General features: G+C 52.3%; 1 protein-coding gene across 1 annotated transcript; it reads right to left on the reverse strand.

Annotated features, from left to right (window-relative positions):
- Positions 1-83: 83 nt before the first annotated feature.
- On the reverse strand, positions 84-13803 carry YARS1 (tyrosyl-tRNA synthetase 1). Its single transcript, XM_073317752.2, has 14 exons — positions 13678-13803; positions 9618-9708; positions 8759-8905; positions 8382-8557; positions 7873-8002; positions 7364-7444; positions 6715-6807; positions 6177-6312; positions 5725-5810; positions 4597-4732; positions 3937-4034; positions 2484-2677; positions 2114-2255; positions 84-1109 (listed from the first exon to the last, which is right to left on the reverse strand). Exons 2-14 carry the CDS (start codon positions 9672-9674, stop codon positions 999-1001), a joined length of 1587 nt encoding a protein of 528 aa, XP_073173853.1. The 5' UTR covers positions 9675-9708; positions 13678-13803; the 3' UTR covers positions 84-998.
- Positions 13804-13856: the final 53 nt, after the last annotated feature.

A 13856-nucleotide genomic window follows, 5' to 3' on the forward strand; every position in this document is an offset into this window, starting at 1 on the left:
CGCAGTTAATCCTGCCCGCACGTTCTAAGATCCGGCTGTTGGCTCCAGCAAGACAGTCCCATCCCCCACCACACACGCCTCAGTCAGTTTCACACTTTATTGGGGTTTTTAACAATTGATGGATGATTTCAGATTCAACACTAAAGGGAGAGGACCCCCACCTGCAGCCCCATGGGCTGAGTGCCAAAACCCTGTTCTGCAAGCCCAGGGACAGGCTTGCCAGAGCAGCCCTGCTGCCTGTTAGAGCAGCCGTGAGCATCTAGAGAGCCCTGCATGCCCTCCACAGGCCCAGCCCCATCGTCTTCGCAGTTCAAGCCCTGCACCAAGCGCATGTGGGGCTGAGGCAGCTGCAGGATGACGGTCATTACACAGGATGCCACGCAGTCCCTCTTCCCCTGTTACAAACTACACAGGTTTGAATGACCATTCTTCCCAAAATTACCAGAGCTTTCCAACAGCAGCAGCTGCCGGTCAGGCTGCCAGTGCAACCTTCAAAGCCGCTGGAATCCACCCCCAGAAAGTCAGATGACAGCCCGTGCTTTTACACAATCACAGCGTTACCCCTGTTTCAGGCACGTCAGGAGAGCCGCACGTAGGAGGACTCACAGGGGAAACAGACAACTGGCTGCAGCCCTAGCTCCTGCTGGGGGCTCAGGAGCTACATGGTCCCCCTGAGTCATGCTTGGCCTTCTCCAGAGATCAGCTGGGTGGGAACAGGTCCATGGCAGCTCAAAGGGAAACAGGCTGCTTCTGGAGGCAAGTTCTCCACTGAACCTACCTAAGTTCAGTTACAAGGTGTGAACCATCTACTGCATTTCGCACATTCAGCCTCTGAGCCCCAGGTGCTTTGGGCCGAAGCTCCCTCACTTAGAGGCATGCTGCAGTGGGGGGAGCGTGGCCCTGCAGCGATTGTGGTGGAAGTTGGGGGAAGAGAACCCAAAATGGAGCAGTGGATGACAACAGGTGAGGAGAGGACAAGAGGGACGGGCTGGCACTTGTTAACTGATGTTTCCGCCCTTCAGTGTTTTACACGAGATGTTCCCCAGCTTAGTCATGAAATTCTTCTGCTTCCACTGGGCGACACAGTCCTCAGAGATCCGGAAGTCAGCCTGGGAAGAGGCAGGGGGGTGATATGTCGGACTGGCTAGCCAATCGCACATGCAGCTGGGAATCCCTGTTTGGGGCCCTCACCACCTCTCAAATCCCTGGGGACAGGCACCCTGCTCCTGCCAGGCCCAAGGAGGGCATGCCAGCTAAAGGTCTAACAGGGAATGCCGCCATGTAACTCACATTAAGGGCAAAGGGGGCCCGTAACCCTCACTGTAGGCACCAATAGTGAAGCAAAATGGCAGCACAGGCAGCCCCTGCTGTAACTCCGCTCTGTCACTGTTTTCACCAGATGATCCCCAAGTGCTTTCCAAGCAATGAGCGTAGCCTCCTAACCTCCCTACAAGATACCCCGCTCCTCATTTTACATTGGGGAAACCGAGGCATGGAGCAGGAATGTGCCTTGCCCAAAGCCGTGCAGCAAGTAAGTGGCAGAGCAGAAAAGAGAACCCAGGAGTCCTGACTCCCACTTGCCCTCTCTGACCACTGCCCTTATGTCCCCTTTGTAGTGGCGACAGCCTGCCAGCTGCTAGGTAACAAGACCCCCTGAGATGGACTGGGTCTAAACAGGTCTCTGCCAATAGCTGCCTTCTTGGCCTACCCCAGCCTCACTGCCAGTCAATTGACAGCTGGCAGATGCCTGGCTAGCAAGGATTAGACAGCATAGTGCCAGCTGTATTCGTCTACTCCCCAGGCAGGGGGGATAGAGCACAGGACTCGAGACTCCTGTTCTAGGCTCTGCTCTGCCCTCTGTGGGACCTCATGTGAGTCACTTTCATGCAGTGTGCCTCAGTCTCCTCACCTGGAAAGAGGGACGACATCCCTGTCTCATGCAGGGGCCGTAAAGCGCTTTGAGAGCCTCCCATGAAGCTGTGACAGGACTGGCGTAGGCTGCCTGGGTGACTAGAGAGCTCAGCTGCCAGAGCAGATAGGGCTCTGACTGCAGAGATGGGCCCCGTCCCCAACAGCCCCATTGTGAGCAAGACGACTCTCTTCCCCCCCTTACTTGCAACTTCTCGAAGACTCTCTTCTTGGGTTTGAGCTCGTCGTCAGGCTGCCCGCTGTCGTAGCCTTCCACGTAGACACGCTCTCCTGGGCAGGAGCCCGCTGGCGGGTCCAGGGGCTCCACCCGATGGGGCTCCCCCACGCTGCGGAGAAACACACGGGGAAAGGGGGAGGGAGTGACCAGCTAGGACCTCAAAGAAGGGGCCCGTCCTAATCCTCCCCCGAGATAGGACAGCAAAGAACCAGGGGTCAACAGGCAGCCTGGATGTTGTGGGGGACTACGCTGTATTCTCCCCTCCTGCCCTATATGGAAAACAAACTGAAATTCAGCCTCGTCACCCCTGCTATCCCTACCCCCTGCACGCCCTCACCTGGAAGCACACAGCAGCATGCCCTGGGACTCCACTCCCCTCATCTTCTGGGGCTTCAGGTTGCACAGCAGCACCACCATCCTGTCCTGCAGCTGCTCCTTCGGCACCAACTGCACCAGGCCGCTGATCACTGTCCGTGGCTCAGGCTCGCCCACATCAATCTTCTCCAGGTAAAGGCTGTCGGCATCAGGGTGCTGCCAATGCAAATGCCAATGCAGGTACAGCTGAGAAGCCGGGAGCGGTCATCCCTCAGGAAGGGGGGCTGAGAGCACACACAAGCAGGAAGGCGCCCATGTGGTTTACATACGCCCTCCAAGTGAGTGCTTGAGTCACTCCATGAGGAAACAAGACCCCAGAGCAGCCTCCACTTCTGGATGATCCAAATCCTTGTCCCCATTGCTCCTCACTGGCTGCCTCCCTCCTCATCTCAGGCTAGGAGGAGGCAACTGACAGTGCCAAGAGGGAGAATTTCCCATGGGGCAATTTCCTTGATAGCTGCTTGCCATCAAATGAGATGAACAGGAGAATGTAACCACTGTCTGGCTCATCTAGTCCAGGACCTTAACAGGGGCTGATGCTGGCTGCCTTTGGGGATATGTCCCCTCTCTACAATACTATTCCGCTAATGAAGAGTTTCAGGGAGCAGGGAATTTCTTCCTGACCCCAGCAGCTGATCACCCGAGGCACTGAAGCATCATGATCACTGGCCTTGGTAATTTGCTTTAGTTAGTCCCGTGCTGTGTGACTGCAGTGATGTTTTCATTCGTTAAAGCATCTGATCTTTTTGTTTAAACTAAGTTATTCGCCTCAAAGTCTTGCAGAAGTGAGTTCCATAGGTCAACCTTGCTGTGTTAACAGTACAGAGCTGTTTCAGGGAAAGTGTGCCATTTGGTGGCAGGTCTCCCCTGCAACACCATCTCTGCTCAAACACTCCGCCAGTTTAGACACAGCAGGTGATCATTTCTAGATCCCCACCCGCCTTGCTCAGCTGCGCTCCAGAGAGTGACCACCACTAATGAAAGGTAAGGTCCATTTCCCAGCACCTGGTGAGCTCATTAAGCCTTGATAATTAAACAGCTCTGTGGAGAAAAACTGTCATCTAATATGTTACCAAACCACTGCCCCCATATCAGTCTGGGAAGGACCCTATTCTGGTACCAAGCAGCAAAGAGATGGTATTTTGGGGTCAGGGCTCAGTTACTAATCTCATTGCTTCCCAAGCCCAGTGCCTCCTGTATGGGGAATTCCCAGGCACAGAGCTTTCAGAAACCCGAGGGAAGAACTGCTCCAAGGTGCAGCTCCTGCAGAGCAAACCTAGAGCTAAGCATATGGAGAGTGTTAACACTTTCTGCCTAGCTTGGAAGGATTTACTTTCCTTGAAAACCACTGTCTGCCCCCCTTTCTTTGTCATGCCTGTTCTCCCATCACAGGATCCTTGCTAAAGCATTGGTACCTTTTCCACACTGATCACTTTGCCAACACGGATGTCCAGCCGGGACGGGATCACGTCCTCAGGGTTTGAATTCTTGGTGGAGTTTTTCACTGAAGCCTCTGCATGTGCAAAAGAGTGAAACCAGCCTGCCCTGAGAAGAGTTGTACCCAGCCACGAGTGAAGGTGCATTTGTGGAAGGGGTGCAGGGACCAGGAGAACCTGAATTCTGTCCAGACAAGGGTCACTGTCTCTGGTTTGCCAGCAGCACCCAATTCATATATAAATCAAGCAGACTGCAGCCACCCACATCTCTAATACAGCCTGTGGGGACCACAGGTCCCATCATGCACTGTTCCAGCTTGACTGCAGCTCCAATAGAAATGGAACACTGCATGCTGGGATCTGTAGTTTCTGGGGTAGGCACATGGCCCATAGGCCATTCTTTCATCAGCCCTGCTGGGGACAATCCAAGTCAGATGCTGGCTAAGGAGAGGCAGGAAGAAGAGCTGCATCAGACAGCAAGGTCAAAGCCAGTATCACCCAGACTCTGAGCCACCCATGGTCATTGCTGGTGGAATTCAAGTTCCAGAATTTCTTCTGTTTGCTCTTAGCCCCACCTGTAGGACTCATCTCCCCAGCCCAGGCCTTCCCCTCCCATGGGAACTCATGGCATGCACTTACTGGCTTTGGATGGGTCAGGATACGCTGCCCTAGTCAATTTCTTCAGGTCTGGGGTGTTGAACTTCTCTCTGATGGGGTCAAGCAGCTTGTTCAGGGCCACTTCCACCGAGCTCTTCAGGTCCCCCGGGTGCACGACCTGCCACGTGAATAAAGAAAAGGAGGAGATTTGTGGAGGAGACTTTCTCCAGGGCATGGGGAGAAGTGGGCTGGAAGGGTGGAGCAGTTTCGCATGGCTGTGCCCATTTAGACAAGTACCTCACTGAAAGCTGTAAGGTGGGGCAGCCACAGTGACTTATGCTGGGAGAGTTAATAGGATCACGTCCTAAGAAGGTCAGGGCTGGGTCGCTAGCTGGATGGGAGACCCGCCCCCCAGAGGAATAGCTGGAAGCTGCAGGATGTGGGGCTGGTGACTCAGCCATGCTCTCCTGTGAGTCAGTGCTGCACCCAACGCTCCTTTGTGGTGCTAGGAGGCGCTGTGGCACTGGAAATGTAAAACCGAAGTCTTCACCATTGTAATTAGAGATCTCATGGTATTTTCACCTCCCCTGCCAGCAAAGAGCAGGGACATTACCCCATCGCGCTGGTCAAATTCCAGCTTTGATAATGGCATTTCATGTCCCTCAAACTTCCCTGAGGCTTAAATGGGAAACAGATTCTTCTCCACTTGTTATCCTAAACTGTTGGGCAGCGTTGCTCTGCACTGTTGAACAGCTGTTTTCCCACCCAGAGATGGCTGCATTTCCCCGTGAGTGATCTGTGTACTGCTCAATTTGTAGGGTGCTTAGAGATGAAAGGCACTGCCAGAAATGGAAGATCATTAACGACTAGACCTACAGAGAGCGGGTACTGCACCAGCCACTGATTGTCTAGCTGCTCCTGGGCGTCTCTGCCTCACACCATCATGGTGCCTGCACCACCACACTCACCGGGCCAGAATCTGCCCTTCCTGATGCCCCAGGCGAGCCTACAGACTTACATGTGGTGCAAGAGATCAACATTTGTCCCACTACTCAAAGCCTGTGGCAGAGGAAACAACACGGGCCTCTCTGCATGCTCCAGGGTTTTTTCCAAGCATACAGCAGTGTGGGCATGAGGGAGGTGGATAGCGACCCCCCTGCCCCGAGTTACCTCAGTCGCAAAGTCCTTTTCCAGCTCTTCATAAGTCGTGTAGGTTTTGTTTCCTCCCCATTTTGTGTCTCTCAATATCACAAACTCTGTGACACAAGGAGGGTTTAGAGGGTCAGATTAACCAATATGAAGGCAAATCCCTGAGGCACTGTCCCCACTGGCAACTCTAATAACCCCCAATGCCCCCCCCTCAACAACTGATGAGGGGTATTGCAGCAGGGACCAGAAAAGGTCATGTCATTGCTGTGAGCGGCTGGTGTCTCCTTTCTGGCTCTGGGAGAGGGGGAGGCAGCGCCAGGTTTTGGAGCACATGAGGGGGTGCCTTGCATTAGGATGCAGAGAAACACGTGCTCGCTTTCATGCCTCTTGCCTACATTTAAGCAAACGTCGCCCAGCAAGGGCTCCTGTTGAAAGACTGCACCCCAACCTCTCTGGGGCATGGAGACAGTCACCTGACTTGAGTGGGAAGAGGACGTGCTTGATGAAGGACAGAATGCCGTTGTTCTCCACGTTTCCTGGCTCACAAAATGCCTTCTTCAGTTTCTTCTTCACGTCCTCCTTCTGATCCAGAAGGTCGATCTTCGATTCCTAGGACGTGGGAGGAGAAGAGGAGACCTGTGAGCTGAAACCAGAAGCAGGCAGTGCAGCCACTTGGAATCCTGCACTAATTGAGTATCACTCTGGACACAGAGGAGTTTTACTTTAGCCCAGTTGTAGGGTTCAGTGCTCCACAGCCAAGCTACCTGCAATGAAACTCCGAGGTCAGCTGTCTCTGTTCTGGGGCTCTCAGCATCTTTCCCTACCTCCGCCCTAGGAGAGGCAGGGTGTGCTGGAGTTGGCACCACCTGTCTCAAGCCACCACCAACAGTAAGCAGAGAGGAGGGCTCCTTTCTCAGCCAGTGGAGTTCCAGGACTTAGCCTACCAGCCCCAAAGGGTTAAACGCCTCGCCCTGCGGGATTGCTGCATAGACATGCGGTTCATCAACCTACCTCTTCCGAAGAGCTCATCTTGGTGCCTGTCAGCCCCGGAACCATTGGGTTCATCAAATGGAGGCGCTTGGCATAGCCCAAGGAAGGCAGGTACTAAGTGAAGAAAAGGAATTAAAAGTATTTAAGCATCCTCCCATCTGAGGAGCAGCTTTCACCATCACTCCCCAGTGCATTCTTCCCCCCTAGCATCCGGGCTCAAGACTTCCCCCAGTGCAGAAAGCTGGGATCAAAACACGTTGCTGAATCCCAATTCCCTCTGCTTGGAGGAGGCTCCATTCTCCAGTCAGCCCAGACCCACTCCCAGCACACAGCAGTGGGCAACCTGCTGGGGGCAGCAAGCGACAGCCACCATCAGGTGCTGAGAGGGGAAGGAAAAGCTGTGTCACTGTCACCCCTGCATGAGGCAGGGTCCCAGCATCAAACATTGACCTGGCAGCGAATCCCTGTAAACAGCTACATCAGCAGCCACTGTGCACCGATGGGCAGCAGCAGGAACCTGAAGAGAGGTCTGGGTGACCTCACAGATACTGTGCATAAGACCACGCGGGCCATCCAGCTGCAGGCAGAGTTCAAACGCAGAGACCTGGAACCAGCCGCCTGGGGGAGCCTCTTACATTTCTGGAAGTTCAAAACACTCCCCAGTTCTAACCTTTTCTGCAAAGGTGAAAATCTTCCTCTGATCCACTCCTCCAAACTGAGCATCAACCTTCAAGTACTCCTCGTCCAGGGCCTGTGGGGAGAACACACCCACAAGCGTTACGCTGCAGCACGTGGACTCCCACACCCCAGCTGACATCACACTTTCAGGGTTCACACCCTAGAAATCTACCGAGCTGTCAGGGCTAGGAATCCCAGCTTCACATGAAAGCGGAATCCCACACCCATTCTGGCTACATAGGGATATTGTGCAACTGGTACAAACACCTGTAAAAACAACCAACCAAACCTCCACTATATCCGTGCACTGCCCCGACACCAGGTGATGTCCTCGAGATTTGGGCTGCACATCAGATACTCATGCTGATTAGTGAGAAAGTAAATCTGCCCTACTCAGCAGTAGGGGGAGGGGGACTGTGATTAGCCTGGCGCATGCATTGCAGCCTTCATGGGGAAGGGGATGCATTCCATCCAGGTGGCTGCCACCCTCCCCAAAGGTACCTGCAGTCCTGGGTAGAGCAGACCACTCAGCAAGGGATGCTCTACTTGCTTCACCACCTCTGCTCCAGCTTTCTTGGCATCGTGCTGGGTGACTAGAGAAGAGAGCCTGTAGACGTCCAACGTGTAGTCCCTGGAGGGAAAGAACAGGTCGATACTGCTGCTGAAGCCAGCCAAATGGAAGCTTCAAACCTTCCTCTTCTATAGCCACCACACGCAAAGGAGGACACTGGCTGGAGCGCAGAGAAATCAGGCGTGTGGATATCTTACCCCCGACCCGCCTTCCTTTCCTGAATGACACTGGCTCAGAACAGACAGATTCCCCAACTGGCTCAATATCCCACTTGTCTCTTCCACCCCCGGGTTCCTTTGTGGAGCTTGTCAGCTCCACAAAGCTCACTCCTTCCATGCCACTTGTCCCCTCTCCCTCGTAGTAGCCGTCAAATCCCACCCCCAGGCAATATATGGTCAGGAACACTCCCTGAGAGAGGAGCAGGCTCCCGCAAACTCACTTGCTGAGCTGGTAGTCGGTGCCCCGGATGAATTTCAGCTTGTCGAGAGGCACACCGATGCTCTCCAGCACGGCCTTGATCATGGTCTCATAGTATTGTGTGCGCAGCTCCAGCAGCTCCCACGGCGCCTTCATGTTGTCTAGGTACGCGTGGAGGTCAGCGAACAGGATCGTCACCTGGCACAGAATGGGGTTGGGGGGGTGGGGAGTTGGGCACGTCACACTGGGTGTCACATAGATAAGAGGCGTTACAGGTTCCTTTCCGTCACTCAGCCTGGAGCTGAAGGTATCCCCTGCTCCTGACCTCTTTGGGTCTGAAGCCCCCCTTCTCCGCCTTCGGCCTCCCCAAGGTCTCAGCATCTAGGTTAGAGCAGGTACCTCACATCCAGCCTTCAGGAAGTCTGCAATCTTGGACATCGGTACGAAGTAGGCTACGTGAGGCTTTCCTGTTGTGGCTGTCCCCCAGTATACCTTCAGATCACGCTCTTTCAGGATGGTCATCAGCTTATCCTCCCCGAGAACCTCCTGCAAGGAAACCAGAGGCTGCATGTTACACAGCACAACAGACCCAGCAGAGACCACGACAGCCATGGGAGAAGGAACGCGATACACTGGGCTCGTAACTCCAGGAGAGGAAGGATAGCTGTCCGGTTAGAACTCTGGATCAAGGGATCTAGGTTTTATACCTGGCTCTCTCTATCCTTGGGTCAGTTGTTTAGTTTATCTGTGCCTCAGTTTCCCATCTTCAGAATAGGGACAATGATCTTTATTGACCTCACTGAGCTGCTAAGTTGATAAATCCATTAGTAACTGTGAGGCACTTGATGAGCATTATGGAAGAGCCAAGAGCTAAAGAAAAACCTCCGTAAGGCAACTCAGTATTCCCCCTATACTGTGGCTGGGGAAATGGAGGCACAAAGGTTAAGGGGCTTCCCAAGGTCACAGTATAGCAGAGGCAGGAACCAAGCCCAGAAGTGTGGTTACAATAGAAACCCCACAATGGTCTAGGGAAGGGTGCACTAGGGGCACCCCAATCCTCAGGACACCTCTTGGATCGGGAGCCTTCCGGGGCAGGGACTGGCTTTGTGTTCTGGGTCTGTACAGCCCCTGGTGCAGTGGGGTCCGGGGCGCTACCGCAACACAAGTAGTAATAATTAGATAAGTAGAGCGAAGCAAGTATCCCTTTGTATTTCTCGTCTCAGTAACCGTGCAGAGAAGGCCCCCATCCCAGAGGTACCTGTAGGTTCCGGGTGATCAGGTGGCATTTCTCCCTTGCGGTCAGCTCGTCCCCCATCGCGTCAGCCTTTGACCAGTCAAGCCTTTACAAACTGTGATTAAACAGAAGACATGTCACAAGAGGAAAGGGAGGGAGGGGAAACCCTCCTGATAGTCACAGAGGGAGGACTCCTGGTGTGGTTTCCAACTCAACCAGGGCACAGACCCCACTGCCCCTGCACACAGGGAGGGGCTGTATTAGGCTTAGAAGCCCACTCAGCCAAGGCACGCACCCTGCTGGCCTTGTGTAGGGGGAGGGGAAGCTGTGTGGGATTCACCCCCTTGCTGGTCTCTTGGCACAGCTCAATAGAGGGCATGGGCAAGGCACGCGCCCTGGGGCAGTTCAGACTCTGTTAAATATCTATAACCACCCTATGACTCTGGCAGGGCGGCATCTCTCCCCCGACCACTCACAGACTGGGGGCAGGTAGGGCTGGGTAGTGGGACACAGAGCCTTTCACTCCCCAGCCACTGGTTTGAAACCATAGATTCCAAAATCATCCAGTCTGACCCCGTGTACTGTACAGGCCACAGAACTTCCCCAAAATCATACCTAGAGCAGAGCTTTTAGAAAAACACCCAATCTTGATTTAAAAATTTGTCAGTGATGGAGAATCCATCAAGACAGTGGGTGAATTGATCCAATGGTTAATTACTCTCACTTAACAATTTACACCCTATTTCCAGTCTGGATTTGTCTAGCTTCAACCTCTAGCCATTGGATCATGTTATACCTTTCTCTACTAGACTGAAGAGCCCATTATTAAACATTTGTTCCCCATGTAGATAATTACAGACTGTGATCAAGTCTTCCCTTAACCTTCTCTTTGTTAAGCTAAGTAGATGGAGCTCCTTGAGTCTATCACTATAAGGCAGGTTTTCTAATCCTTTAATCATTCTTGTGGCTCTTTTCTGAAACTTCTCCAATTTATCAACATCCTTCCTGAATTGCGGACACCTGACCTGGGCACAGGATTCCAGCAGCAGTCGCACCAGTGCCAAATACAGAGGCAAAATAACCTCTCCACTCCTACTTGAGATTCCCCTGTTTATGCATCCCAGGATTGCATCAGCTCTTTTGGCCACAGCTTCACGCTGGGAGCTCATGTCCAGCTGATTATCCCAGGAAGCAGTGACTCTGAAAGAGATTTGGTGGATAGAGTTTCCCATCCTGGAACGTGGCCTACATTCTTTGTTCTTAGATATATATGTTTACATTCAGCTGTATTAAAACGCACATTGTTTGCTTGTGTCCAGTTTACCAAGTGATCCAGATTGATCTGAATCAGTGACCTGCTCTCTTCATTATTTACCGCTCCCCCAATTTGTGTGTCGTCTCATTGATAAAAATGTCAAATAGCATAAGGCCAAGAACCAATCCCCGAGGAACCCTACTGGAAACACACCCCCTTGATGATGATTCCCCATTTATAATTACACTTTGAAACCTATCAGTCAGACAGTTTTTATTCCACTTAATGTGTGCCACGCTAACTTTATATCATTCTAGTTTTTTAAATTCAAAATATCGTACGGTGCCAAGTCAAACACCTTACAGAAGTCTAAGTATCCTATGTCAACACTATTACCTTTGTCAACCAAACATCTAATCTGGTTAAAAAAAAAAAAAAGATATCAAGTTACTTTGACAGGCTCTATTTTCCATAAACCCATCATTGATTTACATTAATTACGTGACTCACTTAATAAAGAATTAAAGGGGAGTAATGTGTCAGTCACAGTCACTCCATTACCTTGCTCAGGATCTAGGTCAGGCTGACAAACCTACAATTACCCAGGTCATCCTATTTACCCTTTTTAAAAACTGGCACAACATTAGATTTCTTCCAGTCTTCTGGAACTTCCCCAATGCCCCACGACTTATTAAAAATCAACATGAACAGTCCAGGGAGAGCCTCAGGAAGCTCTTGGATGCAAGATATCTGGACATGCAGATTTAAAAGTGTCTATCCTCCACAGAAACTAATGGAATGCAAAGAGTGTTAACATCACCAGATGATGAGAGTATAAGCATCTGTTTTTCTCTCCAAATACAGAACAGGAATATTTATTGAACATTTTTGCCTTTTCTGCATTCTTATGGATAATTCTACCATATCCATCCAGTAATGGACCAATACCATTGTCAGGATTATTTTTGTTCCTAATATATTTTAAAAACTCCTCCTTATTGTCCTTAACTCGGCTAGTCATAGATTTCTCCTTGTGTCCCTTTACTTTCCTAATCAATTTTCTACAGTTCCTAACTTCTGATTTATATTCATTACTATCAACTTCCCCTTTCTTCTAATCTTTTTTACACCTGCCTTTACTTCTCCTCTAAACCAGGTTTTTGTTTTTTAACCCACCATGGCCTTCTTCCTAGATTATGGATTTTTGGACATCTAGTAAGGTGTTCTTAAATGATTCCCAATTATTGTTCACTTTTTTCTGATTAAATTCTTCCTTACAGTTGATTTGGCTCATAATTGTTTTCAGCTTTGTGATATTGGTCCTATTAAAGTACCAAGTGTATATATATTACTGGTCTGGATTTTATTCTACTTGCACATTATAAATGTGATCAAGTCAAGACTGCTTCTACTTAAGCTACCATTACTTTTTAGTTCTGTGATCAGAACTAAATCTGTTCACAACTTTATCTGGTGTAGTCAGATGTCTGGCTGCGTGTGTGTTCTTTCTGTGTGCTGCCCCAACTCTGCGCAGACAGCCGGCACAGCAGACCTCGAACCAACCCCCCAATGACCACAAGACCCGTTAATGTTTACGAAGGCGCCAGGCCAGGTTTACTGTTGACAAAGCACAGTAACAGCACCTGGCAGACTCTACGAGGATACTAAGATATGAGTGCCCGTGACAATGGACACAGCTCAGTTAGTGGCAGGACTATCCATTCCCCCCTTGGCTGGCCAAAGATACTCCCTCTGAGATACATCTTTATACCCTGGGTTACGTATAAACAGGTTACGTACTGTCATCCTGACCTTATCTTTTAGGAGGGGTCGGTGTGTTCCTGTTATCCTGTTAATGTTTTTATACCATCCTTGATATCGGGACGTGTTTGTGTGAGTACTCTGTGACTAGCACTTGTTCGGAATGTGCATTTCCGCGATACCAGCCCTGTTCTTGCCAGATTCTGCGAGCAGGTCCTGCCTTATACCAGGCCTTTGATACAAGGGCGCATGTCTCAGGGCTCTCTTCCTACTACACCCGGTAAAGCAAGATCTGACAAAGAATTCCTCTGCTGTTGGCTGCAACACTTTTTGAGTTATGAAACTGTCACATACAGGGTTTAGAAATTCCAACCATGCTTTAATTCTGGTAGCGCGAGACCTCCCCACGGGTCACTCAGACGGAAAGTCCCCCATGATCACGCAGCTTTCCCCGCCCTCCCCCCACATTACAGATATGGGCTCCCTCGGGCTGTTCGGTGGTCTCATATCCCAGCGTGGGCCTTTACCTGTAAGGACACCGATCCCGAAGCGTGCCAGGCCCTTCCCCTCCGGCGTTATCAGGGACGCGGAAGCCGCGGGGGCCGTTTTGGACCCAGAGCCCCGCTCCCTTTCCAGCCTCCCGAAGCAGGCCAGCTCCACGGATCCTCCGCCGGCCAGCAGCGCGAATCGTCCCGCCAGATGCTCAGCACCCCCGACCCGCGCCGGGGAGAGTGATGCCGAGGCCTGGTGTTTGTCACCCGGGCTGCCGGGGGGGGGTGTGTGTGTGTGTGTGGGGGGGATTTCTTCCCTTCACGCCCTGGGGCTCCTGGATCACTTTTGTTCTCACCATGTCAACGCTGTGCGGGGTGCTCCTACCCCCCCCCCGCCCGCCCGCCTGTCCCCCGCTACTCCCCCCACAGAAGCGGGGCAGAGCCGGCCCCACAGGCCGCTACGCGCGGGAAGCGGGAGACCCCCCCCCCCGCAGCCAGGCAGGGGCCTCGGGCCCGGAGGTGAGAGAGGGGTTGTGGGTCCTGGGTGTAACCCCTCCCCCCCCCCTTCCCTTCTTACCGTGACCCGACCCGCTGCTCCCCGGCGAGGCGCCCCCGCGGCCCGTCTCCAGCCGCCGGCTCCGGGTTACATCAGCGTCGCGCGGCGCCGGGCCGCGACTCAACCGCCCCAGACAGCGCTTCCGCCGCACGGACAGGGCGGAGAAGTCAAGCCCAGAGCATATCGATGGGGGGCGTGGC

The sequence above is a fragment of the Lepidochelys kempii genome, chromosome 19 (assembly GCF_965140285.1).
Source record: "Lepidochelys kempii isolate rLepKem1 chromosome 19, rLepKem1.hap1, whole genome shotgun sequence".
Classification (NCBI taxonomy): Eukaryota; Metazoa; Chordata; order Testudines; family Cheloniidae; genus Lepidochelys; species Lepidochelys kempii.